Genomic DNA, 19251 nt, shown 5'->3' on the forward strand with positions numbered 1-19251 from the left:
TAGGTGGAGAGGAAACAAACAGGTCGAAGAGGCGGGGATGGAGCCAGGAAAGGTGAGTGTAGGTAGGGAGTTAGGAAGGGGATAGGTCAGTCCAGGGAGGACGGACAGGTCAAGGGGGCGGGATGAGGTTGGTCGGTAGGAGATGGAGGTGCGGCTTGAGGTGGGAGGAGGGGATAGGTGGGAGGAAGAACAGGTTAGGGAGGCAGGGACGAGCTGGACTGGTTTTGGGATGCGGTGGGGGGAGGGGAGATTTTGAAACTTGTGAAATCCACATTGATACCATTGGGCTGCAGGGTTCCCAAGCGGAATATGAGTTGCTGTTCCTGCAACCTTCGGGTGGCATCGTTGTGGCACTGCAGGAGGCCCAGGATGGACATGTCGTCTGAGGAATGGGAGGGGGAGTTGAAATGGTTCGCGACTGGGAGGTGCAGTTGTTTGTTGCGAACCGAGCGTAGGTGTTCTGCAAAGCGGTCCCCGAGTCTCCGCTTGGTTTCCCCGATGTAGAGGAAGCCACACCGGGTACAGCGGATGCAGTATACCACATTGGCAGATGTGCAGGTGAACATCTGCTTGATGTGGAAAGTCTTCTTGGGGCCTGGGATGGGGGTGAGGGAGGAGGTATGGGGGCAGGTGTAGCACTTCCTGCGGTTGCAGGGAAAAGTGCCGGGTGTGGTGGAGCTGGAGGGGAGTGTGGAGCGGACAAGGGAGTCACGGAGAGAGTTGTCCCTCCGGAAAGCAGATAAAGGTGGGGAGGGAAAGATGTCTTTGGTGGTGGGGTCGGATTGCAGATGGCGGAAGTGTCGGAGGATGATGCGTTGGATCCGGAGGTTGGTGGGGTGGTACGTGAGGACGAGGGGGATTCTTTTTTGGTTCTTATTGCGTGGACGGGGTGTGAGGGATGAGGTGCGGGAGATGTGGGAGACACAGTTGAGGGCGTTCTCGACCACCGAGGAGGCCAGTAAAGGGGAGTGTAGCTGGGAGTTAGGAAGGGGATAGGTCAGTCCAGGGAGGACGGACAGGTGGTTAGGAAGGGGATAGGTCAGTCCAGGGAGGACGGACAGGTAGTTAGGAAGGGGATAGGTCAGTCCAGGGAGGACGGACAGGTAGTTAGGAAGGGGATAGGTCAGTCCAGGGAGGACGGACAGGTCAGTGTCAGACATCCTGTTCACTTAGAGCTGGATCAGCGTCAAAGATAGGATACCAGCCTCTGCAGAGTTATTTCAAAATGATGATCAAATGATGATATACTAAAAAGATGCAGAAAATAAACTGAAGGCAAACTAGCACATAATAAAAATGGACACAAATGAACAGAGGCCCCCTTGCGAATGAGGTTGGGCTAATATTAGTGGGAAACCAAGAAATAGCAGAGGAGCTGACTAATTTTCATTGTAAAATACATTCATGGCATTCCAAAAGTAGTAAGTAATCAAGGGCTGGTGTGTGGGGGCATGTGGAGAAAGGAGAAAGAAAATAAATACAGTAACCATCACTGGAGAAAACAAAAGTACTTGGGAAATTAATAGGACTAAAGGCCAATATGTTTCCTGGACCTGATAGGTTACATCCTAGGATATTAGAAAGAAAGTAGCCGCAGAGATAGCAGATGCACTGGTCATAAACCTTTCAACAATCCTTAGATTCTGGAAAGTCCTCAAGAACTGAAAAACTGCCAATGTAACACTCAAAAAGGGAGGGAGCCAGAAAAGTAAATAATAGGCCAATTAATTTATTTCATTAGTAAATGTTTGAGTCCATTATAAAGTATTTAAAGCAAAGCATTTTGAAGTGCATAATACAAAGCAAGCAGAGTCAGCATGACTTCATGGAAGAAAAACGTGCCCCACAAATTTGTTAAAATGCTTTGAGGTGGCAGCAAGCAGGGCAGATAAAGGGGAACCGATATAATATTTAGATTTCCAAAAGGTGTTGAATAAGGTACTGTACATAAGGCTGCTTAAGATACAAGGCCATGCTGTTGAGGATAGTGTATTAGCATGGATAAAGGAATGGCTAATCATTAGAAGATAGAGTTGGGATAAAGATGCATTTTCACGATGGCAACCTATAAATAGAAGAGTGCTACAGTGCTACAATGTAATTATTTACATTGCATGTTAATAACTTGGATGAGTGAAGTGAATGTACTTTAGCCAAGTTTGCAGATGACAGTCTATAGGAGGGACACAGACAGATTAATTGAATAAGCAAAACAACTTTGCAGATCAAATACAATATGGGACAATGTGAAGTTATTGAGCTTTGCAGCAAGTATAGGGGAGCTAAACAGTAAAGTGGAGAAAAACTGTAGAAAGCTACAGCAGAGGAATTTGGAAATACTCATGCATGAATCACAAAAAGCAAACACACAAGCTCAGCCAGTAATAGGGAAGGTAAATGAAATATTAGTCTTTATTTTGATGGGAACAGAATATAAAAATAGCGAAGTCTTACTAAAACTATACAAGACTTGCTTCTGTTGCTACATCTTATGGTCTTATTTGCAAACACAAGCTTTCAGAACGTAGCTTGTGTTTTCAAATAAACTCATTGGATTATAACCTGGTGCTGTGTGATTTCTGACCTTGTCCACCCCAGTCCAACACCAGCACCTTCACATCAGGTTTTATATGCTACTTTGGAAAGGTTTTCTACGTTAAAGGTGCTACATCAATGCATGTTGTTACTCTTGGACAGTTGTAACTATTGCTGAAAATTAATATTTACTATTTTAAATTGATGAACGGTTTTTACTGGAACTAATTCACTATGGAATAATAAAATGTATAAATATTTATGTGGAATAGGTTAAGGATTAGGTTCATTAAGTATATTTAAGACAGAGATAGATAGGTTCTTGATTGTCAAGGGGATCAAGCGGGAGAATGGGGTTGAGAAACTTATCAGCCATGACTGAATGGTGGAGCAGATTCGATGGGCTTAATGGCCTAATTTCTGCTCCTATATCTTATAATCTTATGGTTTTATGGTTAAAGAGAACAGAGAATGTGATAACCTTCTGTCAAGTTCCTACGCTTATTGGACCACACCTAGAATACTGAACAGTTTAAGTCACTTTACCCAAGGAAAGCTAGGTCGATCCCAGACATGGAGGGATTTTATCTGGACAGGCTAAGTAGGTTGGCTCTTCACTCATTGGTCATTAGAAGTATGAGGAGTGACCTTATTAAAATATACAAGATTCTTAGGGAGTTTGACAGGGTAGATACTGATAGATTATCTCCGCTTGAGAGTCTCTAGGACAGAGGGCATAATCTCAATATGAGCTCACCCATTTAGGACAGGTGAAGATTTTCATTTCTCAGAGAAATGAACCTGTGGAATTCTTTACCACACAGGGCTATGGAGTTTGTGTCACTAAGTATATTAAAGGCAGAGACAGACACATTTTTAATTTGTAAGGCAATTGAGGGAATGGGGTTTATGGGAAAATGGCAGGAATGTTAAGTTGAGAATGATCAAATCAACCATGATCTCACTGAATTGGAGAACAGACTGGAATGGCCTACTTCGGTTGCTGCATCTTAGAGTCTTGTCTTGCTGCTATGGGGAGGTTTCATACATTAAAGGTGTTTCATAAATGCAAATTGTTATTGATAGATAGAGATATTTTTAAAAATATGAACAGTCCACATTAATATGAAAGACCGATGTAACTATTGCTGAAACTTTAATATTTACAGTTTTAAATTTTTGACTGAATAGTTTTTACTAGAAATAATTCACTGCAGAATGACAAAATACAGAAGTATTGTCTGTAACGTGTTAAAGAGAACACACAGAATGTGATTACCTTCTATCAAGCCTTTGAAGCTGTGCAGCACATTCACAGTCAGATTTCTGATCGATAAGCTCCAAAATATTCATTGTCCTGTGAAAATGTCCACTTGATAAACTCACACTGATTGCAGTTTCCAGTTTATCACCTGTAAGAACCCATACTTTGATTCCTGCCAATTTAAGAGCCTCTATGGTCTCCGGAACTTTGTCTTGTAATCTAGAAGAAGAATGAAAGCAGTTATAATATTTACAAAAACCAACATAAATATACATAATTTCAATTTCTGATGGCTGTTCAGTAACATTGGCAAAGTATGCAACTAAGTGGACAGCAACTCAGAAAGGGCTCAACTCTGATACTCCATGGTCAACAACAAGACGCACGTTCATTTCCTGAACGTACAGGAGTTTAAAAATTGCTATTTGTCAGTTACCAACAAGCCATTACATTAGAATTATACTCGCAATGAGTCCTTATTTTTGGAAGTAAAAGGAAAATGGGACCATTTGAAAACAAACCATGAAAACAAAGTTACATTCAAATTAACGTTGTTGGGTGTGTGAGACTAGTATAATAAACAGGCTGTATTTTAAAAACATTAATTATTTTCACTTTGTCTGATTCTCTTTAGATTGAATGTTACCTTTCTACAAAAAAAATGTTCACAGATCCAGGCCCTTGAGTAGTGGAATTCCACGTAAACTAGTTAACTTGACATTGAAGAGAAGATGCATAACTAACACCTTGACTGACTACTCAACAAAGTACCTTGTATTACTTCTCTCAAAGGGTTGTGAATCTGTGGAATCCACTATTGCAGTGGATCATGGGGCATTGAGTAAATTTAAGGAGATAGACCACTTTTTAATTAGTAATGGGTTAAAAAGTTATGAAGAGCAGGCAGTAAAGCACAGTTGAGGCCAAGATCATGTCAGCCATGATTTTATCAAATGGCAGAACAGGCTCGAGGGGCTGAATTGCCTACTACTGCTCCTAGCTCTTATATTCTTATATAGATCCTTTGAACTTACACAAGGTTCCCAAGTTGGTAAGAGAAAGTAAATATGAAGCAGTACATTCAGATATGACAGGGTAGTTGGACAAATATACAAAATCCATAATTAATTCTGAATTAAAATTGAAGTACTTTCAATCATTAAATCCATTATGTTCTACTTTTGTTATAAATCTGGAATAATCATGGGTGACTTTCACAACGAAGATCTATGGCATCTTACAAAGAAAGTGAAGCCAATTAGCAACCTAAAGTGATATAGGATAAGATTGCCCAGCGTAGCATTCCAGGTTGATGAAAAATAGTTACTCAAAACTTTTAGAAGTTCATTGTTGTGTTCTTAAAGACTAAAATGAGACTAAATTTTATTAAGGACAATTACACAGGGATATATAGTTATATGGGAAGCTGCTCATTACTTCAAAACTAAGAAAGAAAACAGAAAAATGGGACCTTCAGTGACACTGAGAAAGGATGGAGAAAGGTTTCCTCATTTGAACAGCATAATATTCTTAACAGCAATTCTTAATTGTACATGAAGACTGAATTAGTTTTAAAAATAAACAGAATTCACATTAGGAACTGGTCGTTTACAAATATGCCGTTCATTTCTCTTGTGTGTCTATTACCGATTTGATTTCTTTCATGAAAACCACCACCTCCTGAAGTGTTCCTTACTTTCCCATTTGCACTTGCAGGATGATTAATGTTAAGGAAAACATACAAACCTGAATTTCAATTCCAAAAATAACTTAATTATTCTATTTTGAAGGAATACGGCGAAATACATCATGGAGAAGACATCTGTTACGAATTCTTAACTTTCAATGACAAATGACTGGATTGATGAAAATGTATTAATTGACTAATGCTTCTAGCACATTGCAAAGGTTACAGGACATTAGTTTAAGGAAAGGACCCAGATTTTTATTACAAATTACAATTTTACATGAAATGAGACACTATTTTCAAAACAGAAGAAAATAATTTCCACAATTTAATGTATACCAAATCATCATTTCAGAAATATCTGCAGCATTTGAACTTAATATACAGAATTTGTCAGAATAATTACTTCATCAGATACTTCATATTAAATTTATTTACATTATTTATTACTTTGTGGCAAAATAGAAGAAATTATAAATACCTAACTGGAGTAACGACAAAGAAAACCTACTTGTCTTCCACACCAGAAACTCCCAGCAGGTGCAAGTCTCTCTCAATAAGATTGAAAGCATTGGCTACTTCTTCTTCTCGATGTTGCAGAGATGTCCTGGCTGCAAGAAGTTGCGATGCCACTTCCTCATACTCTTTTTTGGTTAAATATTTGTATGCCATACAAAGTGTTCGCAATCCCTTCTAGAAAGTACACATAAAATTTGAAATTTCTATAGACCTGTTTACATTTGAAGTGTGTTCAAAACCTCTGTAGCCAATGAGGTTCTTAACTTTTGAATTGTTGTAATTATTATGTAGAAAGACATAGCGTCCAACTAGAGCACAGCAGTGTTCCACAAGGAGCATTACAGTGGATTTTACAGGCAAGAACAAAGCAGCATTTCTTGCCATTGAGCTCAAAGAAACCTGACAAAGATCTCTGATGCAGATTTCCCATTTCCTGATGGTACAGGGCCCATTTAGATCTGAGACGATTTCTTTGACACCAGTGCTGCATGCAATCAAGCACATTAAACTATCCACACATAGCAAAACAGAAAATTAAAAGCACTCAATCCTTCACATATAAATTCTGACAGTGACATTGGTGATCCTGATTAGAATAAAGTGGAAAATAAAAATAAAATAATGGTTTTAAATAAAGTGAAAGCACAAAGATAAAATGATGAGAGGCGCAGGGAAGATGTTTAGCAATATTTGTGAAGTTAGTGTACTGTTATAAACCCAGCTGCACCACATTCAAAATAATGCAACTTTTCTGTGTTTTTAAAGCAAGACTATAAACCTAAGAGCAGGAATTCTCTGTTTATGATTACCCTTTGATTGTACTGTAGGGTGGCTCAACAGTGCATCTTTGGATAAATGTAGAATCTGTGACAGCAACTTCTCGATTGCTGCATCTTTGCATAGTCAAACTCCAGAATGCAGTCTCCTCTACATCGATAACAGCAAACAGACTGTGTGACAGATTTGTGAAACACCACTGCTCTGTCAGTGAGGATGACCCTGGTCTTCGAGTTGCTTTCATTTCAGTACACCATCTTGCTGTAATGCTAATAATTCTGCCTTAAGCCAGCTGAAGTGTTCCAGAAAAACTCAATGCAAACTGGAGGGACATCATCTCATTTTCTGTTTTGGTATTTTATAATCTTCAGGATTAAACATTAAAGTTCAACAACTTCAGGGCTGTAGGTATTCTCTACTACCATTAGCATTCCCTTTCATCTTTTGCTCTGGGCACCCTCACTATCTGTTTCACTTGCTCCTTCCCCACTTTTGTCAACAGTATAAAAAACACATTTTTCCAGCCTCATTGTTCAGAAGAAATCATATGGGACTCAGTGTTAATTTTGTTTATGCCAGATGTTGCCAGATCTGCTGAGTTGGCCAGCACTCGTCTTTATTTCAGATCACCAGCATCTGCAGCCATTTGCTTTTATTCCAGAAACTGATTACTGTTTAATTCTCAGCAAGTCTGGCAGCATCTATGGAGAGAAAACAGAGTTAATGTTTCAGGTCTAGTGGCTCTTCTTTAGAAGATTTGTTGAGTTTTTCCACAGATTTCGGTTTTTGTTCCTGATTTCCAGCATCTGCAGTTTTTGTTTTCTCTTACGGTTTGATTCTGCCATGCATTATACATTCTGCTTCCAGGTTTTCTGCCCAATAATACAGAATGCAACATGATAATGATAACCTGCCATTTTAAGGGACTTGTGAAGGGTCAGAATGGATGCAGCAAATGGTAGAAAGGAAGGATGGTGGAATTTTGTCTTGTATATCTGTGGCTTTTCCCCAGAGCTCATGCTTGGTGTGGTAAGGGACCCAAAAAAAAGCGCTAACTCCAGTAGATAGCAGAAAGAGGCCTGCCAGCCAAAGGCAAGTGGATATGGCTAGACGTCACTGAAACACTGTACAAGAGTGTGGGTTCTTGCAACTGGAAGCAATGCTGCAATGTGACAGAAGATTTAGTAACTTAATTAAAGAGGAAAGGTGCGTGGCATAATACTTAGGTGTCAAATCCCAAACTCTACTTCTCCAGCATTTTCTTGCACAATACTCTTCAGGCTAACACATCAGACAGCTCCGCCCATTCACCTATCTCCTCCACACACAAAACTGTCACATGGCACTGAGTTATTTTTCAATAATGAATAATTGTGATTTTATTGAGCAAGTAAGGAATTAACAATATTTTAAATGTAATCAGTTGTAAAACAAGTTCTTTAAAGAACAAAGTCATACACCCACATCTAAGTTGGTCATAAGTTTATGGCTTTTGGTGTTTTTATGGCTCAGACTAACAAACATGAAAATGCTTTGAGGTAAAAGGTTTTTACTCATGGACACAGCAATACTTAAAGATGTGTAATTCTGTAACTTAGAAGTATGCGCTGCTTTTCGGAGAGTCAGTATGGAGTGTGGTGTGGCAGCTCTTCAGACAGTCGGGCCAAACAGTCTGTTTCCACACTGTAGGGATTCTATGAATTGATTACTTAAATTACTTATCAGATAGCATCAGTGTTTTTTGCTAGTCTCAATACGAGTCCAGTAAACTTGCAAGTGTGCTGATCATATTAGTTTCCAAAGTTTTAGTTGACCACCCATACCGGCAGTTAAACGTTTGGCCCTCAGTTGACTTAAAATCTCATGCTTGAAACAAAAATGACATCAGTGCCAGCCAGACTACTCGCAGTACACTTTTCAAATGTTAGTTCAGTATAGAAAAACAAATGACAAATTACACCAGCAATCTGAAAAAATAATGTATCAGTAGTTAATGATCTTTTATACATCAGGGCACGAGTTCCTTCATACTATTTAGTTGGTGCTTAGCTATAAGAAGAATGAGATCATTGGCACTCAAAAATGGCACCACCGCCAGACATTTTAAGAAACATCATAATCCATTTGCTCTGGCGGCTGCTGGAAATAGTTAGGTTTCAAATATACCTCTTTACAAACTTGGTGCCCAGATGCACGTACGTGTGCGAATCTCACACTCCATTTCAGCATTAGGAATCAGACCAGTATTTAAGCATGGTTTTGCGCGACCCACTTCATCCCACATAATTCTACAAAAAGGGCGCATCACATACCATCGCAAGTTCATCCACATGTGCACTAGTTGTATGTATTTCCCCGGTTTTGGTTAATGGCAGAATGGATGATTCTGCACCTTTAGTGAAGAGTATCTTCTTTTCTGCAACAATCATGTTACAAATTCTCAATTAAATAAATATTTCTTTGGATATAAGTTTGTTGAACATGTATAGTTCCTCATTCAGTAGGATATTTTGTGCATGTAAATTGGTTCAAAGAACTTATTGTCCACAAAATAACCTTAAATGTAAAATTATAAAAAATAGTATTTCTTTTGCTAAGTGGATTATCAGACTGCAATTTATAATCATCTCACTTGTATATATTGTCCATCATTTCTAAGCTAACTGGAAAAAAGATCATGTTTACCACTGGCAAATCATATTCACGCTGGACAATGTCAAGTTATTTAGTATCCATACCTTTGTAAAACTATGGCGTATAGCTACTATTTAGAGATAGTGGGGACTGCCGATGCTGGAGAATCTGAGATTACAAGGTGTAGAGCTGGATGAACACAGCAGGCCAAGCAGTATCAGAGGAGTAGGAAAGCTGATGTTTCGGGTTTAGACCCTTCTTTTTTCTGAAGAAGCGTCTAGACCCAAAATGTCAGCTTTCCTGCTCCTCTGATGCTGCTTGGCCTGCTGTGTTCATCTAGCTCTACACCTTGTTATCTAGCTATTATTTAACTTTTTTTTAAACTGGTCAAAAATTAAAAGGTAAGAAAGTACTTTCCTTCAGACTTGAGGACAGGGTAAACAAGCTTCACTGGAAAGTTGCAGGTTAATTAATTAGGTAAACTGGTTGTCTGGTTCTTGCATTGTAGCGCCAAAGAATATAAATAAATGTGGAACGCACACTTCAAGCACAGGGACTTTGGCTAATATTAGAGTTTGGTGAAGTAGGAAGGATGTGCTTCCTACCACCCCCTTCTCTTTTTATTTGCTTTGTTCACTGTCCAGTACTTGCTGCTACAGCCACAGAAGCTGTTTGTAAGTGCAAGATATTCTACTTGTCAATGTCAACTCTGCCCAATTTTGTGTTTGATTTCTAACTGGCTTGGTTACCACATCCCTATGTGGTTTGGATTTGCAGAGTCAACATGAACTTATCAAAAGGGAGATCATGTTTGACAAACTTGGAGTTTGTTGAGGATTGTTACTTGTATCATAGATAAAGGCAAACTGGCGGATTTAGTGTATTTGGATTTTTAAGGCCAAGGACATTACTAAATAAAATCACAGCATATAGGATTAGGGAGAATATAACAGCATGGATTGAGAATTATTTACTAAACAGAAAGCAGAGGTATGAATAAACATCATTCTCAGGGTGGCACGCTGTTGCTAGTGATGTATTGCAAGGGTCAATGCTAGGTTCACAATCTATTCACAAATGATTCGGATGGAAGGCCCAATGTAAGATGCCCAAAGTTGCTACTGACACCAAACTGTGTGGGAATGCAAGTTGTGAGGAGGATGCAAGGAGACTTCAAGAGAACAAGGACAGGCTAAGTAAATGGATTAGAACATGGAAGGTAGATTATCATGTGAATGAGCATTAGGTTATTCACTTTGGTAGGGAAAAAAAGTGGAATGCTTCTTAAATATTGATAGATTGGGAGTATGGGCATCCTAAAGAATCTGGATGTTCTTGTCCATGAGCCACTAAAATCTGCCATGCAGATGCAGAAAGCAATTAGAATGGGGACTTGAGTACACACGTAAATAGCTATTGCTGCAGTTGTATAGAATCATGATGAGATGTCCCATGGAGTACTGTGTACAATTTTGGCCTCCATATCTAAAGGAGGATACACTTGCTATTGAGGAGGTGTAAGGGAGATTAATCAGATTAATCCCTTAGATAGTAGTACTGTTTTATGTGAAGAGATTAAGGAAATTCTGTATTCTCTAGAGTTTCAAAGAATGAGGCGATCTCATCAAAATTTTAAAAAATCTTTAAGTGTGAGACAGGGTGGTTGTAGGTAGGGTGATTCCCTGGCTGGTGACTCTAGAACCGGGGAACGACCATTTAAAACAGATGAGGAGGCATTTCTTCACAGAGAGTAATGAATCTTTGGAATTTTCTACCTGAGGGAGCTCTGGACACTCAAACATTGAACAGATTATGACATTAAAGTGATAAACAGTGTGCAGGAAAATGGCATTGTAGAAAAGATTAGCCATGACTTAAAACAGCAGGGCCAGCTTGATAGGTTGAATGGTTTACTCCTGTTCCTACCAAAAAGGTGCTCTTCAGTTCAGAGTCATGTTGCTTCTGTCAGCTCCTATTGCAAAGTTGTTATATCTGGGTGGTTCATCAATAATATTAGATTGGAACTTCTGTTTGTGCACTATTTAAATAACGGAAGGTATTTTTAATGTTCTAAGTTTCCCCTTACATGCATGCATTCATTGGACATTTATCAAGATTCAGTTTATTACTTAAGCTTATATGTAGTCAGGATGTATTTATTAATGTACCTTCTGGGGTTTCAACAATTACACTCATTCGCCTGCGATCTGCATCAAACTCTAAAACATCTAGAAGTTTGTATCTGTAGGAATAAAAAGAAAATAACATTACATACATCTTCAGGAATTTTTAAAACTGATTGCTAAACAGCTTTACAAATATATTTGAGATCTGTATTTTTCAATATTAGGACTGTCATTATTTCATGTCAACAATATGGCATATTCTTTTGTAAATTTACTGTATTACAGTAATTGTCTAAACAACTTGGTGCTGTAGCAGGATCAAGGAGCAAAAACCACAGTACTCGTGAGGAATTTCATGTATCACGTTTGATACTCAGACAGCACAATGATGCAAAGTGAAACTGCTTAGCACCAACACTACAGTTGCACCATAGAAGCGCACTTTGATGCATCATGAAATCGTGGCAGATAGATAAAACTGAAATTAAAGCTTCATCTTCAACACAGTTTATAACAGGAAAAAGTTCTTCAGTTTAATTCCTTCCATGGCAAGAAAGACAACCTCATACACAGTGATAAAAGTGCTATAATTGGCCTGAAGATTCTTAAGCAGAGAAGAGTAAAATAAGCTGAGGTCCAGCATCTAATTGCCATCCAATGCTTCTTCCAAGGAAGTCCGTCTACATGTGAGCTTTGGATGGGTACAGCATAAAGAATAACAATCATCTCTTCCGTAACATGCTCTCTACCCAGACTGACACTCAAAAAGTAGCCAGTTGAACTAGACAGTAGAGAGCAGGTGACATCACCGGAATCATAATTTAAGACATGGCTACATATTCAAGAAACAAGGGAAGAAAAGAGAAGTACGTACAGAAGAGAAAAGCTCATTCCTTTCCACAATTTAAGAAAACATACCAAAGCCATGCACAGTTTTGTTACCTTTGCTCCTTTCCAAACTCGTTAAGTAATATACTATTTTCACTTGAGCCTGCAAATGTGATCCCAATCCTACAGGAAGGAAAAACAAAATCTTAAAAGCATTGTCAAAACAGACATTATTACAGAAACTACCACACAGATCTGTGAAAAACTTTGCTATTGACTCATAGGAAGAGCCAGATAAAGTTCATTGCTCAACTGATGGCCCAATATTCTAAATGTTCGGTGCACAAGATCAATTATCAATTCACAAATGTCTAGCTACTTCCATAGCCAAAAGCTAATGAAATAGATTCACGTATTTAAAGATTTCTCAAATCATAACTAGATGATTGACAAAGTAAATTCCATGTTATTACAATAATGCTACAATCCATTACATGCCCATGGCAAAACTGTTTCAACTTGCACACCTCAGAAATTTAATACTTCCAAGTCCTTTCCAGCATCATTGACTGTGGTATTCAACATTGATACCAAGACTGGGGTAATATCGTATCACCAGCACACACGCAATAATATTTTTAATGAGTCACGGTTATCAAGTAAGGAAGACAGGTTAAGATTAGGGGAGAGAGAAACCTCTCTCTGTGAATGTTTTGAGGAACTTTAACTTTACAGAAGTATTTCCCCATGGAAGGCAATACAGCTTAGGTTTACACTCATTAAATAGGCTTCTGCAATTACAAAAAATGGAAATATCCATACAACTGTATTTTAACCCGAACTATCATTTTCAGCAGGCTAGAAAACATTAAACCAAAACAAACAAATTGACTAAAAATATCATGGCATCAAAGGTTCTTTGCTTCATTGAGCAACATATTTTAGAATGAAGGATGGCTTCATAAACAGTTGTCCATTTACCATTTAATCAACCAAAATGAATGACATTTAATACCCTGAATAAGAATAATTCGTCCCAAGTTAATTTCCAGGAATGTTATAGAATAGCATTTGACATTGAGCCATAAAAGGACACATTACAGTAGGGCTATTATGGCACAGTGGTAGTGTCCCTACCTCTGGGCCCAGGGTTGAGTCATGCCTGCTCCAGAGATGAAACATCACATGCCTGAACAGGTTAACTGAAAATATCCACAAGGATATATTGGGCCAGATAACCGAAAGCTTGGACCAATAGGCAGATTTTAAGGTGTATCTTAAAGGAGGACAATAGGACTAGGAGTAGGGCATTTTACCTCAAGTCTACTAAACCATTCTAGATCATGGCTGATTACCCATCTCAATGCTATTTTGCCATAATTTCTCCATTACACTTGATATCATTAGCATCTATCGATCACTTTCTTGAACATGCTCAATGATTGATCTTCCACAGCCATGTGCGATAGAAAATTTCAAAGATTCATCTCATCACATCAGCCCTAAGTGGTTCATCTCTTATTCTGAGTTTGCATGTACTGGTTCTTGCCTCCCCCTCCAAGGAGAATATCCTTCCTACCTGTGTGACCATTTATAAGAATTTTCTAAACTACAATGAAAAATAATCTCATTCTTTTAAATGCAAGAGAATACAGATCCAATCTTGTCAACCTCTTCTCATAGGACAGTCCTGCCATTTGAAGATTCAGTCTGGTGAACCTCTATTGCACTTGCTCTATGGCAAGTATATCCTTCCTTAGGTAAGATGACCAAGACTGTATACAGGACTCCAGATATAATCTCATCAAGGTTCTATAAAGCTGCAGCATGACAACTTCACTCTAGCACTCAAATCTTCTTGCTATAAAAGGCCAACATACCATCTTCTTTCCTAATTGCACCTTCATGTTAGCTTTTAGTATCTGATGAACCAGGACACCCATGAACTTTGGACATCAGCACTTCCTAATATCTCAATGAAATACTCTGCATCTCTGTTTCTCCTACAGAAGTCGACAACCTGACACTTATCCACACCCACAGGGGATGCAGGCCATGAGACGTATGGAGGGAATTAAGGAACTAAATGTTTAAAATCGCTGAAAGTCACAGCGCTGAGATCTAAGCAGAGTTGTGAGCTGGAGGAAATCTCAGAGATAGAAAAGAGTGAGGCCATGGAAGGATTTGAAATTTACAAAATCATGATTGGCAAGTGTCTTTTCCCTAGGGTGGAGGGATTCAAGACTAGGGGACATATTTTTAAAGGTGAGAAGAGAACAATTTAAAAAAAGACATGTGGGGCAATTTTGCTTTTACAGTGTAGTTCGTGCGAGGAATGAGCTTCTAGTGGGAATGGTGGATGTGGGTACAGTTACAACGTTTAAAAGATATTTAGATAAGTAAATGAGTAAGTAATGTTTGGAGGGATATGGGTCAAGCACAAGCAGGTGGACTAGTTTAGTTTGGGATTATGGTCGGCATGCACTGGTTGGACTGAGGGGTCTGCTTCTGTGCTGTTTGACTCTGAGAATTTTAAAATTAAGCCGCAGTTTGACTAGCAATCAATGTAGATCTACGAATACAGCGGAGGTGAGTGAGCAGAAGTTAATGTAGGTTAATATGTTGAAGTTGAGTTTCGAATGACTACAAGTTCACAGATTTTGGAATGTGGGAGGTTAGTCAAGGGTGCATCAAAATTATTAAACAGAGATAAAAGTGGCACGGATGAGGACTTCAGCTGCCAATGTGCTGAGCAGGGGTGAAGGTGGCCATTGTTATGAGGGTGGGAATAGGTGGTCTGGGGAGTGACTATGCAGATGAGATTGGAAGCTTATCTCTGAATGAAAGGTTATGAATGGCCTGGATTGCTCTCAACCAGTTGCTAGGTTGACAATAGAGTCAGTGGTAATGGAATGGAGATTGTGGCAGGGTTCAAAGAAATAGCTTCAGTCCTCACAATATTTAAATGGAGGGAACTTCTACTCATCAAGTACTGGATGCCAGAAAAGAGTGTGGCTATTTAGAGACTGGGGTTACAATAGGCTTGGTTCCGATTATCAATTATGATTAATAATTGTATCATCTTTAAACTGATACTTTGGATTTTGCTTTATCAGTTTGTTTATATGCACAAACTTTGATACTGCAAAATCTGTTATATTCACAATTTGGAGTGGTTAATATTGCTCATGCAGCAAAAGGGTGGGTCTTGTCAAGGGCAGACAGACAAAGGCAGCCCAAAAAAAAAGGTGTGATGGTACATGGCCCAAAAAAAAGGCAGCAAGGGCAAATGGCCCAAAACAAAATGAGTAAATGAGAAAGAAAGCAATATATTACGACATAGAATGTATAAGGTGACTTTTGTAATCTCAGGTTGTCCCAAAGCATTTTATGGCCAATGAGGTGCCAGCTAAGATTGTGTGTTCAAATTTCTAGAATACAGCTTGATCTCAAAGCCTTCAATTCAGAAGCTACCATTGGGTATTGACATATTGGACAGCGATTCTGCTCAGCTCAGTAACCAGTTCTGATTACTCCCAGAGATTTTCCTGACGCATCCAAAGCCAACACCATAGGATTATATGCAATATTAAAACAAACGATTTCACTTAGCGTATACTTCACTAGCAATACGGGAATTAACATATAATGTCCACCAACATAATTTTCTAAATGCACATTGTGCAAACATGAAATTACAGCACTATAATAGTGATACAGTAATTACACACACAAACAAACAACCATACTGACATTAGATCTAAAATGTATAAGGATAAAAAAAAATTATTTCAGAATTCAGATTTAACAGAAGAAATTACTTGCATCTACTGAACTTAATAGTTTATGTAGAAAAATATCCTTACTTTCTTGCAGCTTCTACTAAAGCCTTCTCATCTGGTGAAGCAGCATAGTATTGCACAGTGGATGGATCAGCTACAAGACTCAAATTTGATCTCTGCATCTCTTCCCGGTCATTAATGTGCACTGTGTGACAAAGGGATATTGCCTTCAAGAACATCTTTTCCTCATCTGTCTAGGAATTGAAGCAATGAATGGTCAGAGCATTATCAATCAGACAAACATTGATTTTTAACAAATATGGCATGAAGGATAGGAAGATGTCTGATGTGATTGCCATATGTTTGAAGTTGATCATTACAAAAAAGAGGACTAACTTGAAAGAACGTTACTGCAGTAGTAAGAACGGTCAGGAGCGGCCAGCCTGACTCAGGCCTATAATCAACACCACATGAAGAAGGGTCTGAAGAAGGGTCATTGGACCCGAAACATTAACTCTGATTACTCTCCACAGATGCTGCCAGATTTGAAGAGATTTTCTATCAATTTGTTTTTGTTCCAGATGAACTGGCTGTGTTCAAGATTGTAAATGTTCCAGCCAAATCATAGTGATATTGGTCTTGGGAAAGCTGCAGTCAAAATGAGTCAGAAATCTTAGAAACAGCTATCAATCAGGTATATCAATCAGATATCACCTGCTCCCAATTCCCAACCAACAATATTTGCAACAAGTCTAACTGTCACCTCAGTAATGACTTCATCAAGCTCAGGTTTGACTGACTACCAACAGTTAGTGTCTAACCTTGGAGGATGAATGAGGTTTTGGATAAGATATTTGTAGAAGACCGCACTGACAAACTTTACACTTGCAAGAAATCAATGCAAAAAGGTCAAAGATACTAATCGGTGTTTCAGGAAATTAATTTTAGCAGCCTTAAACAGAATGCTAGTTATCACACTAATTTTTGATGTATACAAGAGCCAAAGAAATCTATATGTATGCTGGTATTACATCAACTGTTTAAGAAAGACAATACCAAAGTAAAATCTCCATTATAATAAACCCTTAGGCATGTTTCAGTCTAATTATTCATTGTAAACTTGAGAGACAGGATGTGGATTGGTTGAAGATTCAGTCTTTTCCCTTATGAGACTAAGGTTCAATCCAGTCAACTCAGTAGAATGATAGCCTGCTGGTTATGTACTGAGCAAACTAAACCACAACTCAATTTCCTGTATGTTTTTAAGTTGTAAGAAGGCGCAAATTAGGGGAAGTAGGCCATACTCAAAATCAATTCCGCCAGTTGATCAGATCATAGGGTGTAATAACACAAAAGCAAATTTGCCTCATCCGGTCTGGAATGTGACTACTCATTTTCAAAACCGTACCTACTAATTACAGTCTTTTCCCTAAGGGAAGTCATCCTTTTAGCACCCACCCTTTCAATTCCCCTCAAGTTTTAAGTGTTTCAATAATATCACACTTCATTCTACTAAACTCCAGTGAATATAGATCCAATTTGGTTAGACTCTTATCACATCCCAGAGACTAATTTAGTGAACAAAAACAGAAGTTGCTGTAAAGGCTCAGGTCTGGCAGCACCTGTAAAGAAAAAAATCCAGAGTTAACAGTTCTGAGGAAGGGTCACCAGACCCAAAACGCTAACTCTGATTTTTTCTTCAGATGCTGCCAGACCTGCTGAGCCTTTCCAGCAACTTGTTTTTGTTCCTGACTTACAGCATCTGCAGTTCTTTCCGTTTTTATTTAGTATACAACTTAGTGAACTATTGCTGTACTGCCTCCAATGCAAAAACAATTTTCTTAAACATGCAGACCAGAACTGCACACACCATTCCAGCAGTGGCCTCACCAAAACATTACGCAATTGTAGAAATACTGTTTTATTCCTCAACTCCAATCCTCTTGTAACAAACAGCAACAGCCATATGCCTTGTTGTACCTGCATATCAACTTTCTGCATTTCTTGCTCAAGCACATCCAAGATTCTTTGAACATCAATACTTACAAATTCCACACATTTAAAAATGTATTCGGCTTTTTTTTATTCTCATAACCAAACTAAGTAACTGCACACATCTCTACAATATAATCCATCTAGCATTTCACTTAATTTGTGTACATCAGTTTGCTGAAGTTTACTGTTCCACCTAATTTTGTATTAACAGTAAACATCACTCTTCACTCAATTCATTAGTATAGATTATAAATAGCTGAGGGCCCAGCACTGACTTTTGTGACCATATACAATTTACTGTCCACCAACTTAAAAATGCCCCATATATGCTCCTTTCTGCTTCCTAGCAGTTTATTAAACTACCCATACCAATATATTATCCATGAGTTCTTATCTTGCATTTTAACCTTTAATGTCACACCTTACCAAATTCCTTTGGAAGCCCATGCATACAACATTTACTGGTTCTCCTTTATCTATGTTCAAGACAGACAAATATTTAATGCCTCTATAATTAAGTTCAGAGTCATACAGTACAGAGACAGACCCTTTGGTCCAACCATTCTGTGCCGAAAATAACCCCAAACTAAACCAGAGATAGTAGGAACTGCAGATGCTGGAGAATCCGAGACAACAAGGTGCAGGGCTGGATGAACACAGCAGGCCAAGCAGCATCATAGGAGCAGAGAGGCTGACGTTTCGGGCCTAGACCCTTCATCAGAAAAGGGGGAGGGGAAGGGGGTTTTGAAATAAATAGGGAGAGAGTGGGAGGCGGATAGAAGAGGGATAGAGGAGAGGATAGGTGGAGAGGAAACAAACAGGTCGAAGAGGCGGGGATGGGGCCAGGAAAGGTGAGTGTAGGTAGGGAGTTAGGAAGGGGATAGGTCAGTCCAGGGAGGACGGACAGGTCAAGGGGGCGGGATGAGGTTGGTCGGTAGGAGATGGAGGTGCGGCTTGAGGTGGGAGGAGGGGATAGGTGGGAGGAAGAACAGGTTAGGGAGGCAGGGACGAGTTGGACTGGTTTTGGGATGTGGTGGGGGGAGGGGAGATTTTGAAGCTTGTGAAATCCACATTGATACCATTGGGCTGCAGGGTTCCCAAGCG

General features: G+C 39.0%; 1 protein-coding gene across 1 annotated transcript in view; it reads right to left on the reverse strand.

The window, feature by feature from the left end:
* The window catches only part of atp11b (ATPase phospholipid transporting 11B (putative)), a 55378-nt gene extending 36784 nt beyond the window's left edge, over positions 1–18594 (reverse strand). The window contains exons 1-7 of the mRNA XM_048604576.1: positions 18574–18594; positions 16237–16406; positions 12485–12553; positions 11585–11658; positions 9095–9198; positions 5998–6179; positions 3815–4018 (exon numbers count right to left, since the gene is read on the reverse strand). Of these exons, the coding sequence (XP_048460533.1) occupies positions 3815–4018; positions 5998–6179; positions 9095–9198; positions 11585–11658; positions 12485–12553; positions 16237–16406; positions 18574–18594 (824 nt within the window). The remainder of the gene's footprint in view (positions 1–3814; positions 4019–5997; positions 6180–9094; positions 9199–11584; positions 11659–12484; positions 12554–16236; positions 16407–18573) is intronic.
* Positions 18595–19251: the final 657 nt, after the last annotated feature.

The sequence above is a fragment of the Rhincodon typus genome, chromosome 13 (assembly GCF_021869965.1).
Source record: "Rhincodon typus isolate 14 chromosome 13, sRhiTyp1.1, whole genome shotgun sequence".
Lineage (NCBI taxonomy): Eukaryota > Metazoa > Chordata > Chondrichthyes > Orectolobiformes > Rhincodontidae > Rhincodon > Rhincodon typus.